Below are 14,460 nucleotides of genomic sequence, written 5' to 3' on the forward strand. Positions count from 1 at the left end.
ACCTCTGGCATCTCTCTGCTCAGGAATTCCCAGAGTCTAGATTGCAATATAGAGGTTTGTGACATTGGAGGCTCCCCATCATTGAAACGTGGCCTTCTCCATGTCCCAGAAGTTACTGCAGTGGGGCTGCTGCATGTAGGAACCAGGCCCATGTGCTGAATAAGATGCACAAGAAGTTTGTCATCTGGCAGAGGGTTCATGTGAAAACCATTTCCTACCCAGGCAGCTTGTATCTGTAGCTACATTTACCATTAACTGAAAAACTGGCAGGAGCATTCAAAGGCACGATGGTAAGAAGAAACTGAGTTGTGAGATGGATGCATGACAGAGCGATGGTGTGCCTGCATGGCTCAAGTGTGTGCCCCTTGCCTTTTGTGACCAGAAGTGAGCCATGCAGCCATCAGGGCTAGGAGCAGCTGCTCCTTCAACCCCTCTGACCAGCAGACCTTGCGCAGCTCTTGGCTCATCTCAACTGGCGGTGGAAGCAGCAGGGAGGCAGAAAGCACCTGAAGATGCAACGGGGGAAGAGAGAAAAGGAAAGCATTCAAAAAGCAGCCTCATATTAGTGCTGGAATTTAATAAAGTTGTAGAGCACCCAACACACATAAGTGAAAATCTTCAGAGGTTTCCCAGTACCATTTTACTGATAAGTTTACTTTAAAAAAATAATACTGCTTAATATAGCAACAACAACAACAACAACAACAACAACAACAACAACATAATAATAATAATAATAATAATAATAATAATAATAATAATAATAATAATACCTTAAGTGGCTTACATAAAAACAATAACAATTCACCAATAGCATTTGAAAAAACAAAACTACACAAATAAAAATTAGGAGCCAGAATCCAGGAAAACGAGTAAGCCTGCATGCTTTAAGGAAACATTTAAAGCTAATTGCCACCTCCGTATCACAAATTACCTCAGGGAGGTCCCTCCAGGGGGTAGCATGCTGAAGAGGCCCCCCTATGTGTTGTTGCCAAGGAACAATGGCCGTGTTCTAAGTAAGCCCATCTTCTGACCTGGTGCTCATAAGCAACTGGAGGTGGATGCTTAGGATGGCTATTCCATCCAGTAGGTAATTTTGGTCACATCTATACCATACATTTAAAATGAATGGCTTCCCCCAAAGAATCCTGGGAACTGTAGTTTTTAAGGATGTTGGGAGTTGTTAGCTCTGCGCAGGGCAAACTACAGTTCCCAGGATTCTTTGTGAGAAGCCATGTGCTTCAAATGTGGTATGGCTGTGATCTAATTTGACAGCCCACAGGCCTAGCCAAAATAAATGATTTCAGTGGAGCAACAGGGCGTACTGTTAAGAAGTGGCGACATCATAATGCCGTAGAAACATTCTAAACCTGTTGAGCTTCCTGTGAGCCTTTCAAAGCACTGGGACAAGTGACCTGTCCAGCCAAGGCTGTTCCTTACCAATTAATCCTTCCTCACCAAGGAGGAAGAAGAGGATGACCGAGGAGAGAGAGTGGATGAAAAGGATTCAAGACGAAAATGCGCACCTGAAAAATCAGATTAGGCTGCTCAGGGAAAACTATGAACTCCGTGCTATGTTGGGTCAGCAGTGTGACAACGGCAGCCAAGTCCAGTTCTTAACGTCTCCAATTTCTCCTGCATATACTGATGCTGGTTTGTTGGTAAAAGGAGGTAAGGAGCAAGCCCTACAAATTTACTTACAAAACATTTTAGAAATAAGCAAGTGATAAGCATATTCCTGCCTATGTGTGCATTTGAATTTATATGTGCAGCTCAGCCCATCTGCGTAAAATGCTCATTAGAGGACGAGGCGTTTGTAATAGAAACCTGCATTGGCCGCTGGACGACCACGTGATCCCAAGGAGAGATGACTCTCCTCAGCACCTTCCTGATTCAGCTTTTGAGCAGAACTGGGTGAAACTGTAGGCTTAGCAAGTCCATTAATTTCATTTGTATGAAATTTCATTTCATTTTACTTTTAATTTGTATACCGCCTTTCTATGTTACTATACACAAGCTGAAGAAACAACAAAATGGACAGCAAAGAGCAAACCCATCATAGCAATCTCATTCAATACAAAAAGTCATAATAAAAACCTAAGTTTAAAATAAACAATTTATATCAAATAAAGCAATATTAAATAATCCATTAGAAATAAAGCATATACATCCATCAGCGCCATTTGTAGCTTTAGTTACATAGGCAAAAGTAGACTGGTCTCTGTCTTGGGGAGAAGACAAGGTCCTTTCCTGAAATCATGAAAGTGGAGCAAATTCTAGTCTTTGCAACAGTTCCTGGCCACATGATGGCCACTGTCTGGCTGGCTCTATTTGTTTAGGTACTTAAATATTCAATCGCACCTCTATCCGTTTTTAAGGTGGCTAACAGCAAAGAGTTTTGCACATAAAATGCAATGATAACAATAAAACTAGGTAATTTTTTGGAAAATTAAGAGTTTCCAGGTTTGTGTCTTAACATGCAATTCACTCAGTATAAAATTGGGTTTTGTTTTTTAAAAACACAAGCTGGAGCAAAACTCTTTGCTGTTAGTCACCTTAAAAATGGATAGAAATTTGAGATTTGAGGAAGGACTTAAACACATGAAGTTGGAGTGGGGGGAAGAGTGGACTGGTTGCAAGTCAGAAGAATCTACACGTACCTCAAGTGGTGCAGGACAGGATGTTATGTCTGCTATGCCTCTCGGGTCTCCCTCCCCTCTCTCTCGCACACACACACCTGTCCTGGCATTCATCATTCTCCCCTGCTGCTGTTGCTGCTGCTATAGCAAAAAGGTGCAACTTAGTTCAAGAGATGGGGAAGAAAGAGGCCCCAGAAAAGACAGAATCAGTGCTGAGAATTGCTTCTGCTGAGTCAGTACTGTTTAAAGGTAAGGGTAGGTGTGGTGTCTGTGTATTTGAGGGGGTAGAGAGAGGATAGTCCAAGACATTTTGCTGCATATGGCGCTGTAGCAAATCCCCCTCTCCAGCCACCCCCTCCTCACCATCAAGGTGCGTCACAGCCAAGGTTGCTCAAGTTGTTTTGATGCCTGAGGCAGAAAAATCCCTCAATTGCCTCTTCTGGGGAAGTAAAAATTCAGCAATAATAAAGGCTGCTTTAATGAAATTCAGATAAGATCCTCCTTGGTGCAGAGGAGCCAATCTATCTCCCTGTCTTTACAATAAGCCTGCATATTGGGCTGTTGCCATATATTTGGCAGCAATTGTGACATTCCTCTTCCATATTCTCTCAAGAGGAGTGGTTTGCCTGTTCTATAAATAACATCTCATCCTCAGACACATAGGACAAATATTTGGGTACCTTCCAAGCTGCATTTTTGAATTGCATAACATGTCTCTCTAAGGGTGTACAGCACCTCTGGAACTTTAATCTCAAGTTAATTTTCTTCTATGGAACAGAGACTCTGACACGGATGTCAGTCAACTACAAATACACAAACTCCATTCCTTGCTGTAGTTAACAAAACTGTATGTGTTGTTGTTGTTGTAGCTCAGTATATTGGAAGAGAAGATTTTGGTTACTGCTCACACGTCATCTCCAAGGAGCCCACTGTTCTGCCCAACCCCAGTGCCCAGTCACCGCTGAAGCAGCTCCAAAATGAGCCTCCCCCTTTTCAGCCTAGAAGTGGAGAAAAGAAACCTGGACATTTATCAAGCATGTCGTGCTCCACCATTGGAGGAAAACAGCTGGAGGAACCCACAGAACTGATGGGACTCAAGAAAGCTTGGCTGATGGACGGCCCTTACCCTGGAGGCGATAAGGCTCAGGCACCCTTGGCACTAAGCATGGGTGAGAAATGGTCACTGGGTGTCCACTCTGGAGAAGGGAAGAGGGTGTGGCTGTTTATTTTTTGGATAATTTAAACAGGTTCCAATTTCAGCCCATGAGATCAGACATAGCATTTATTAGTAGCAGTTTTTGCATGTGATAAAGTCCTATCTCTGGGCCTATTTAAATGATAGCCAGCTTCACGTGAGATGCTTTCCTCCCCGCTGCCACCACACACTGGTGTTAGCCCTGTGCCTCCCTGCATCGCTAGCTGCAGAAGTGGACATTTCTGAATGTCACAGCTATTGGCATGGTTTGTAAAAAGGTAAAGGACCCCTGACAGTTAAGTCTAGTTGCAAACGACTCTGGGGTTGCGGCGCTCATCTCTCTTTACTGGCTGAGGGGGCCAGCGTTTGTCCGCAGACAGTTTTTCTGGGTCATGTGGCCAGCATGACTAAGCCGCTTCTGGCAAAACCAGAGCAGCGCACGGAAACGCCATTTATCTTCCCGCTGGAGCGGTACCTATTTCTCTACTTGCACTTTGACATGCTTTCAAACTGCTAGATTGGCAGGAGCTTGGACTGAGCAATGGGAGCTCACCCCGTCATGGCGATTCAAACCGCCAGCCTTCCAATCAGCAAGCCCTAGGCTCTGTGGTTTAGACTACAGCGCCACCCGCTCCCTCATGGTTTGTAGTGGTGTACAAAACTACATAAATTGTGTTGCCTTCCTGATTAGGTTGTTAACAGAAATCCATTGTCAGTTTGTCTGAAGAAGGGAGGGGAAGGGGCCACATGGGCTTGTGGCACATGACGCAGCTCATAGTGCTGTCAGTCAGTGAAAGCAAGGGAGGCAAAGCGGGAGGGAAGCCACATTGTACTGGGGTTGGAAGGGGCCATCAAAGTGTGTTGGACAGGGAAGACAGGGCTGGTGCTAGGGTTTTTTGCGCCCTAGGCGAGATGACCTTCTGCCCCCCCCCCAGCCAATCATATTTCAAACACAGATGTTATTGTTCAGTATAATTTAGGAACATGAGAGTTGCCATCGTTTTCTTGCTGTTATTGTTAAAACAACAGGGAGTAAGAAATCCTCCCAGATCTACTGCAAATCAGGCAGAGATCTGCCCATAGATCCTGATCTACCTTTCTGCACACCCTTGCCTTAAGGGACAGCAGACCAGAGAGGAAAAGTTATCTGACACACTTCATAAATGGATGCCAGAAATGGCAGGGTTGGAGAGAAATGTCCAAATTTCCCCAAATTTCAGTGTCAGCTCTTCAATCTCATCAGACCAGAGTCACACCCCACCCCACCACACACACACAAAGACTGGAGGAGATGGAGCATTTACTTTACAACAAACACCTCCAATGTATCAAAATGTCAGTGATCTACCCCCCCCCCCAAGTCATTTAAGTTTATGAAATAAATAAATTGATCTTCATTTAACAGATACAGTAGTTATTTTTGGATATCATATCACCATGAAAGATCCAAATAGTCACTAGATGGACAAGTAACTACAGTATTTGCACACATCTGAGAAGCCAGCTTCTCTCCCTCTCCCCCCCCCTTCTGAATAGCTTCCTTCATTGCTCCGTGATTCTCCCCCCCCCTCTCTCTCTCTCTCTCTCTCTCACACACACACACACACACGGCATTCTCACTCTCTTCCTCAACCTCAGTCTTTCTCCACCTGGAGCTTTTCGTTATTACTCCGTGGCAACCCCCCCCCTCCATTCCAGTCCTCCCTCCCTCCCTCAGCACAGCGCAGAGCGGGCGTCGGGGAAGCAGGCTGGAGGAGCTCTGGTTTGCATCCCAAGCTGCAGAGAAAGGCTTTTCTTTCTCAGTCTGCGATCAGTGAAAATCAGTCAGCTTTAGAAAATAAAGGCAGGGGAGGAACAGTGCTGGGTCCTCGTCACACGGGAAAGGCGACTGGCCGTCTGCCCCCCCCCCCGTCTCCCGCGATAGCCAGCCAGCCAGCCAGCCCTCCTCTGTGGATGCGTGGAAAGCACCCCGCCCGGTTCTCCTTGCCTCCGCCTGCTGCTAGCGTTCGCCCCACTTCATCTCGCCATCTCTCTCTCTCTCTCACCCCGCAGCTTCCCAGGAGAAAACTCCTCCTCATCAATAGAGAGCCAGCCCGCGCCCGGCAGCTTCGCGCTCATTCACCCAGCCATGCTGAGAGGAACCTTTCTGGCGCCATTTCCCACGCATGCGCCTTCTCGCAAGGTCCCGGCACCATATTGGGAGTGACCTTTGGCGCCCCTTACCCCCCCGCCCGTGACTCCTAAGCCCTGCTGCTTGGGGGCCCGTGGCCAGCGCCCCTAATGGGCGGGCGCAGGGTGCCACGAAGATGGCCCGGACCTGGAAGCTGCGCGCCCGCCAGCCATATGGTTGGCGGGCGCAGCTGGCGGTGTGCAGGGAAAGGGGAGGCTGCCGGCAAAGCCACGCAGCTCCCCCCACTCGCTGGGGCGCCCCCTAGAGGCCGGCACCCTGGTGCATTGCGCCACTAAGCCCAATGAGAGAGAGAGAGAGACGGGTCTGATCCTTGCACTGCACAGCACGGCCAGCCTCACTTCAGCGACTAGTTTGCCTTAATGGACGCACCAGCCCTGAGGGAAGAGTATGGGAAACTCTCGTGCACCAGGATTTTGTCTTGATGTTTCTTTGAGTTTTGAATCAGCCTTTTGCTAAATGTGCTTTGTTGTAGCAGCTCACTACAAGGCTGCAAGACTCCTCAGTTCAAAAGACGCGGCGAGTCATTCACCATCATGGACAGAAGAATTAGCTTCCCCAAACCCTACACGCTTGACGAGCAAGGAGGAAGCTCAGAGCACGTTTTCAGATGACCTCAAAATACGCAAAGGAAGTTCTTCCTTGGGGATTTCTGAAAGGCAGTCCTATCACCTTTTGGGCAGTGCCCAGGACTCAAGCACAGACAAAGCACAGCTTGAATCTCAAGAGATGCCCAGGAAGAAGAGAGTCTGGTTTTCCGATGCACCAGACACAGACAAGTTGAGGAAGTCCCATACGTTCTACTTGAATGGTAATACTGAGACATGGCATGGGGCTGGTGTAAAAGACTGGTGTACCCCCCCCCCCAGTGTACCCCTTTCCCCTTCCTACTTCCTTATGCTCTCCTTTCTGAGGTACTGAACTGCTGCTCTGTGCGCTCCTGGTGACTGAAATTTGGTGGGTGGGTACCAGGTTCAGGGCCTTCTCAGTAGTCCAGAGGTGAGGAACTTGTGGCCCTCCAGATGTTGTTGGATTACAACTCCCTGAGCATGGGCTCTGCTAGCTGGGGTCAACTGTCATTGAAGTCCAACCCCATGTGGAGCACCCCAGGCTCTCAATCTCAATAGAGTGATCACTCAGGGCCTTTCCAGATAGCCTGTTCGTTAAGCATACACCCTGATTGTTTGCAGAAGTATTAGGCAACATTGCCTGTTTAATTAGCGTTAATTCTGATTTGCTTGTGGGTAGGATAGATGACATGTCAAAGTACTACCGTACACTTTTAACTAGTTGCTTTTCCTTTGTTGCAAAAAAGTACAATTTTGTTTGCCGGGGTGGGGTGTGCAGGCCTCCCAATCAACTATAATTGTGCAACTTGAATTTGCCAGTATATGATTGATTCCCAAACAAAAATAGTGCGAGGCTGAAATGACCCCCAAAATCATAAGCTCCCAATGCTGCTTTTTACAAAAGCAAAGCAAAGCAAAATGAAAAGGCAGCTTTCTGTTCTCCTGGAGGAATCACTATGCACATAGAAGCACCCCCACCCCACCCCACCCCACCCCGCGACTGGCCAGGGAGGGTGGTCAACCTGCCTGGAAACCTCCACAGGGCGGGGACACCCCTGCCTGCTCCCACAAGCCCCTTCACACATTCAGTGCCCGACAGGCACCAGTGCGTCAGTAGGACTTTTGTAAACATAAAATATTGCTTTTAAATAAAAAATGATACCACACTATGAAATAACCCTTCTAAAAAGCTGTCCCAAGAGTAGTGTAATTTTAAAAGATTTTATAGAGGTGTTGCAACATGAGTTGAATTTTCAAGATGTTCATTTTCACACCTCCATCTTGGTTTTCTGGGGTTTCAGTCAGCCTTGTATGTCTACTTAGAGCTGCTTTGGGATTCCTCATTTTATTATACATAGACTTTTGTACTGTATGTAATTGATAGACTTCTGCAAACCTTGTGGTTCTCCTGACCCTCTTGTGTGTTTTGGCTACAAAATAATCCTCACCCAGGGCTCATCCAGACATCTACACTGCACTTTCTAGAAACAGGTCTGTACTTTCCAGGTCTGAGCTGGAGTTTTTTTAAACCTGCTGCTCTCCCTGGGAAAGCTTGCTGTTTGCTGCTGAATCAGAGCAAAGGACAATGGTGTTTCTCATAGAATTATTTGTTTGTTTGTTTGTTTGTTTGTTTGTTTGTTTGTTTATGCATACCCCACCCATGTGGTTGGGTTTCCCCAGCCACTCTGGGCAGCTTCCAACCAAATATTAAAATACAGTAGTCCTTCAGATATTAAAAGCTTTCCTAAACAGGGCTGCCTTCAGATGTCTCCTAAAAGTCTGGTAGTTGTTTTTTCCTTTAACATCTGGTGGGAGGGCGTTCCACAGGGCAGGCACCACTACCGAGAAGGCCCTCTGTCTGGTTCCCTGTAACCTCACTTCTCACAATGAGGGAACTGGCAGAAGACCCTCGGCGCTGGACCTCAGTGTCCGGGCAGAACGATGGAGGTGGAAACGCTCCTTCAGGTATACTGGGCTGTTTAGGGCTTTAACGGTCAGCATCAACACTTTGAATTGTGCCCGGAAATGTACTGGGGGTCAATGTTGGTCTTTCAAGACCGGTGTTATGTGGTCTTGGTGACCACTCCCAGTCACCGGTCTAGCTGCCGCATTCTGGATTAGTTGCAGTTTCTGAGTCACCTTCAAAGGTAGCCCCACAGAGAGCACATTGCAGTACTCCAAGCGGGAGATAACCAGAGCATGCACCACTCTGGTGAGACAGTCTGTGGGAAGGGAGGGTCTCATCCTGCGTACCAGATGGAGCTGGTAGAAAGCTGCGCTGGACATAGAATTGACCTGCACCTCCATGGACAGCTGCGAGTTCAAAATGACTCCCAGGCCGTGCACCTGCTCCTTCAGGGGCACTAGCCCCATTCAGGACCAGGGAGTCCTTTACACCTGCCCGCCTCCTGTCCCCCAAGAACAGTGCTTCTGTCTTGTCAGGATTCTACCTCAATCTGTTTGCCGCCTTTGTTCTGATTCAGCAGCAAACAGCGGGTTTCCCCAGGGAAAGTGGCAGGTCCAAAAACAAAACAAAACAAAAAACTGCTGAGACCTTGATGTGGGAAGCATGGACCCTTTTCTAGAAAGCCTGGTGCAAAAGGAAGTCTGGATGAGCCCTCAGATAGCAAGTTCACCAACAGAATATAGATGGATGAAAGTGTGATTGGCATCTCAACCACCAAGGAGATGTATACATTTCAGACATGCCTGTTTTCAATATAAGCTCTGGCCTCTGATAGATAAGGCCAAGTATATCTACGAAGTAGCCTCTTTCTTTCACTTCCTTGCAGATATAGAGATTACTCAGAACAGCAAGAGGAACGGGCGCATCGTGGGAGAGATTGCCTTCCAGTTAGACAGGCGCATTCTTGCGCATGTGTTTCCTGGTATCACAAGGCTCTACGGGTTCACAGTGTCCAATATTCCTGAGAAAATCAAACAGGTGAGTCCCAGTACTTTGAGGTAAATTTGTCTTTTTGTCAAAACATTAGTCACTTAGGTCTCAGAGATTTAGTGCAAAGCCTGCTTGGCCATAAAACAACTTCCTAAAGACGTCTATCTATTGGTATCACTCATTTACACAGAACTTTCCATACCCAGTTGTTAACAATGCCATAGTATCACATCCTGTTGAAGAAGCAACCATACCCTGTATTATCAGGGTACCTTAGTACCTCCAGTTAACTCTAATGCAGCTGAAAATGACAGAGCAGATTTGTTCATAAGTCTGGAAAAGATTTACATTTCTGCTAAATTCAGCTAAGTTCCTCCTTAGTTTCTGCTAAGTACAGATAAGAGCCATATTTAAATTGTTTTAACTGGAATGCATATGAGAATGAGAGGGAACTTATTGGTGTGGGATGTGAAACACGGGAGCAGTCAAGTACAACATCCCTAGAGTGGACATAGAAAGGGATGTCTGGTCCAGTCAGTCGGAACTTCCTGCTTCTCCTGTGCTGGGACAGACTTCCTCTACATGTGACTGGAGGTAACAAAAAGCAAAAGGGCCAGACGCCATCTCTCTCTTTTGACTTCAGTCTTCAAGGAAGCAACATCTTCTTAGCCCAAGATGCTCTCTTGGCTTCCAGCCAAGAGAGGAGAAGGAACTATCTCCCATATGGAATAGTCTCCAAGTATATTACTTTTGCTAAGCTAAGTCTGCCTTCTGGGATCCAATTGTGAACAGATGTCTGTAAGTAAACTTTTTATATTTTTATAGAAGACTGTGTTGTGTCTTATCTTTAAGGGGGAATGAGGGGAAAATACCAGGACAGTATTATTATAGAGATTTTAGCGAACCTGAGCAACGCATCCGCTGTGTGTGTTTAAAAGGGGAATGTAAACTCTGCTGATATTGTTGAACTTGTTAACACAAGTTGGAATAGGATATAATAAACAATATATCCTCTCCTGCATCCCTGAACATTCCCACAATTGGCCCATAAGGTGCCTCCAAATTTATTAATATCGCTAGATATCCCACCATCCTTTTGGGCAGGGCTGGCCCAAAACATTTTGGCACCTGAGGCAAACCACAAAATGGTGTCCCAAAGTGAAGATCTGCCTTGTTAGGAACAAGGTGGACAGGAGACCACCAGCCCCCTATTAGCCAAGAGGCTGCCCAGGCAATGACCTCCAAGGAATGTGCCACAATGGTTGCTTGTCTACACTTGTCCCACTGCTTTCCCCCAAGGAAAACCTGCTCTTTACCACTGAATCGGGGCAAATGTCAGTTGGGTTTCCTGTACATTGATGCTCGCAAAGAGCTGGCTTTCCTGGGGAGGGGCAAACAGAAAGGGTGGATGAGCCTTTGGTATCGGAGGCTTTGCTCTGGCACAGTGATAGGGGGATTCCAGATGGGGGCTTAATCCTGCAAATGGGTCACTGATGTATTGCAAATGGGCCGTAGACTTTTTTTTTTAACTTTATCTGGGAACAGCAAATCCTAATTAAAGGGGGGGATACAGGCGAGTATTTTGACATCAATGGCATTGTGTGAATCCTGCAAAAAAAAAAAAAAAAACTTGCACACAGCAAAGCAACCATTCCATAATAAACACCAGTCTGGAAGCAGCCATAATATCATTAAACCATGACTTGTTTAGTTTTTGCATAGCAAACGTCTGCCCAACAATATCATTTCCTTATATTGTTTATCTTTGATTTGCTCTCTTGTCTCCTAAAAGCTGGCAGTAATTAAGTCTATGTTCCCCTGCATCTCTCTGTATCTTTTTAAAAGCTATTTGAAGAGTCTCAGAGGGAATTCTGGTCTGTTTCTACTTAACCATAAATATACTGAAATCATTCATAGGCAATTGATATTCCCACAGTGACTTTTTACTTACTTGGTGTGTTCATTTTGTTTTTGCAGCAGTTATTGCTTGGGATGTTCTGCTGTGGTTGCTAGAAGTCATCAGATTTCAGTAGAATTATTGCTCCTAACTCAAACTGTGATGCATTAGCTGAAATTTGGATAGCACAATGTTGTCCAAGGTGTAAACAACACCAGTGCAATATTTTAAATAAATTGTTTTTCTTTGAGCTGCTGCTTTGGTGGACACTTTCAGTTTAAATTTCCTCAGCTAATTTACTATTCCCAGAAAAATTCTGAATATTTTGTGTGGGTTGGGAAATCATTCAATGGGCAGAGCTCATTGTCAGATTCTGGAGACAATTTCTCACCGAGAGAACTCTGTTTCCCGAAATACACAGTTGCTGTTAATATGTCCACAAATCCATGCCCACTTTGGTCTTTTTTGGTGGGACCCAAGATAATGATATAATCCAATGATGTGTTTGCACTGGTAAAATGCTTGTGTATCATGGCCACAATCCAACATCTAATTAAGCACTTGTAGGTTCCTTGATTTTAGCAGCTGAACTTTTGAAGCACAGACCTTCTTGCTTCCTGTTTTGTTAATAAATTCCATTTCTGCATCCATTACTTTACCCTGTTCCCCCTTCCTCCCCCCTTCAAATATTCAGACCTTGCCCAAATTGCACTGAGCTTCATAGTTAGCAGAAACTTGTTACAAATGTCTAAAATGTCTTCCCTCACAAAACAATGCAATAAAGCTTCTGATTTAACTTTGCCCTTTTTCTCCTCTGCTCCTATTGATGCTAAATTAAAATTAGGATCTTTAGCCCTTCCATAAAGTGCTAGCAATAGCTTTTTAAAACGTATATGTATGTGTATATGTGTGTGTATATCTAATGAAAATACCTAGGTCTCCATGAAATCCCTAGATGGCTCTGTGGACGAGAAGAAGTACCGAGCCATGACCCAGCGCTACCTGGACCTGACTGCTCGCCTGGAGAAGATGGGCTACCACGTGGACGTCCACCCGGTGTTCAGTGAATTCCTCATCAACACGTACGGCATCCTGAAGCAAAGGCCAGACCTCAGCTCCAACCCCTTGCACAACAGCCCCGCGGACCTCAGGAAGATGGTGATTGACATTGTCCCATCCAAGTTCCTTGGAGATACCTTGCTGCTCTTGAACTGTTTGTGTGAACTTTCTAAGGAAGACAACAAGGCTCTGTTTGCCTGGTAGTAGCGCACCTGCTGCAGCTCTTGCCCTCAAATCTCTAAGGAAAGAACACACAAACAAGCATAGCATATATGTAATAAAAGGATATCTGCTGAAAGTGTGCATGGAGTCTTGTGGGTGCTTTTTGTATCAGGCTCCTGCTGACTGAGTTGCTGCTCGTGGAAAGGTTTGTTCATTTGCTTTCGGTTAACTGTTACTCTCTTGTTTTTTTATCGACACTGTACTTTATATCTGACTTCTTGTTCATATCTTCTATGAGAGCCACATTTGGGCTAGATGGCGCGTAATAAAGTTTAGTAAAAAATAAACTATATAAGAAAATAAATGTAGTTGTTAGCACTCAGTTCACAAATGCCAAATTTAAGTGCTGCACTGTTTGTTAAATAAGCAAAGACATGCCTGCCAGCTCTATTTTTTCCTCACATTCTGTTTGAGATGCAGCCCCTGTGACAGCCTGAATGAGCTTCTGAAAGGCATCTGTTCTCTGGAGCTCACACGCTAAGATTTTGCTTATGACTATTTATCTCCTAGGGACACAGGTGGCACTGTCGTCTAAACCACTAAGCCTAGGGCTTGCTGATCAGAAGGTTGGCGGTTCGAATCCCCATGACGGGGTGAGCTCCCGTTGCTCGGTCCCAGCTCCTGCCCACCTAGCAGTTCAAAAGCATGTCAAAGTGCAAGTAAATAAATAGGTACTGCTCCGGCGGGAAGGTAAATAGCATTTCCGTGATGAGCCAGTGTGGTGTAGTGGTTAAGAGCGGCAGACTCGTAATCTGGGGAACCGGGTTCGCGTCTCCACTCCTCCACATGCAGCTGCTGGGTGACCTTGGGCTAGTCACACTTCTCTGAAGTCTCTCAGCCCCACTCACCTCACAGAGTGTTTGTTGTGGGGGAGGAAGGGAAAGGAGAATGTTAGCCACTTTGAGACTCCTTCGGGTAGTGAAAAGCGGGATATCAAATCCAAACTCTTCTTCTTCTTCTTCCGTGCGCTGCTCTGATTCGCCAGAAGCGGCTTAGTCATGCTGGCCACATGAAGCGGAAGTTGTCTGTGGATAAACGCCGGCTCCCTCAGCCTATAGAGCGAGATGAGCGCACGACCCCAGAGTCGTCCGCAACTGGATCTAATGGTCAGAGGTCCCTTTACCTTTATCTATTTGTCTCCTATATCTGACTAAAGAGCCTTCCCTTGTCTGAATTCTAGCTCCATGTGGTCATTGCAAGGGGATCAGGAGCAAAAACTGTACATGTTGTTCTAAAGGGCACCTCCCCCATTTTCAGTTACATGCTGTCTGGGTATGTGGACATTTGCCATGATCCTAATGAATGATTATAGTAAAAAATGGTGAAGATCTGTCATAGTTCTTGTTAAGCCGGAAAATCACAAAGAAGCATTAAGGTTGCTGCTTGAACAAAGTCTGGCCTAAAATTTGGAGGTGATCCATAGGTCCCTGGAGCAAATTGCATGGATTTGCCTCCAGGTACAGAGTTGCCAGTCCTGCTCTGGCCTGCTTTGGTCTGCTGACGCATCTGCCATGGATGCTTTAGCTGAGATTCCTGCATTGCAGGGACTAGATTACACTTGAGGTCCCTTCCAACTCGACAGTTCTATGATTCTATGATAATTGCAGTTTCAGCTGTTTATCGTTACAATGAAGAGTTCTTTGGCTTTGTATGCTCCTTGCAATTCTGCTTGTTCCTTTAAACCACTTCCTGCCAAAACATTCTGTGGTGATGGATGGCATTCCCAAGGTAAGCAAAGTCTACTTTCCTACAGAAATTCTAGAACTCACTGTGAGAAAGGGCATATTCTCTAACA

The 14,460-nt window shown here is 45.8% G+C and overlaps 1 protein-coding gene across 1 annotated transcript; it reads left to right on the top strand.

The window, feature by feature from the left end:
- Nucleotides 1-1,212: 1,212 nt before the first annotated feature.
- On the top strand, nucleotides 1,213-12,744 carry SPATC1L (spermatogenesis and centriole associated 1 like). Its single transcript, XM_033171968.1, has 5 exons — nucleotides 1,213-1,671; nucleotides 3,509-3,808; nucleotides 6,501-6,833; nucleotides 9,384-9,535; nucleotides 12,321-12,744. Exons 1-5 carry the CDS (start codon nucleotides 1,476-1,478, stop codon nucleotides 12,645-12,647), a joined length of 1,308 nt encoding a protein of 435 aa, XP_033027859.1. The 5' UTR covers nucleotides 1,213-1,475; the 3' UTR covers nucleotides 12,648-12,744.
- The last annotated feature ends 1,716 nt before the right edge of the window (nucleotides 12,745-14,460 follow it).

Source organism: Lacerta agilis, chromosome 1, assembly GCF_009819535.1.
Source record: "Lacerta agilis isolate rLacAgi1 chromosome 1, rLacAgi1.pri, whole genome shotgun sequence".
In the NCBI taxonomy this organism is placed as follows: Eukaryota; Metazoa; Chordata; class Lepidosauria; order Squamata; family Lacertidae; genus Lacerta; species Lacerta agilis.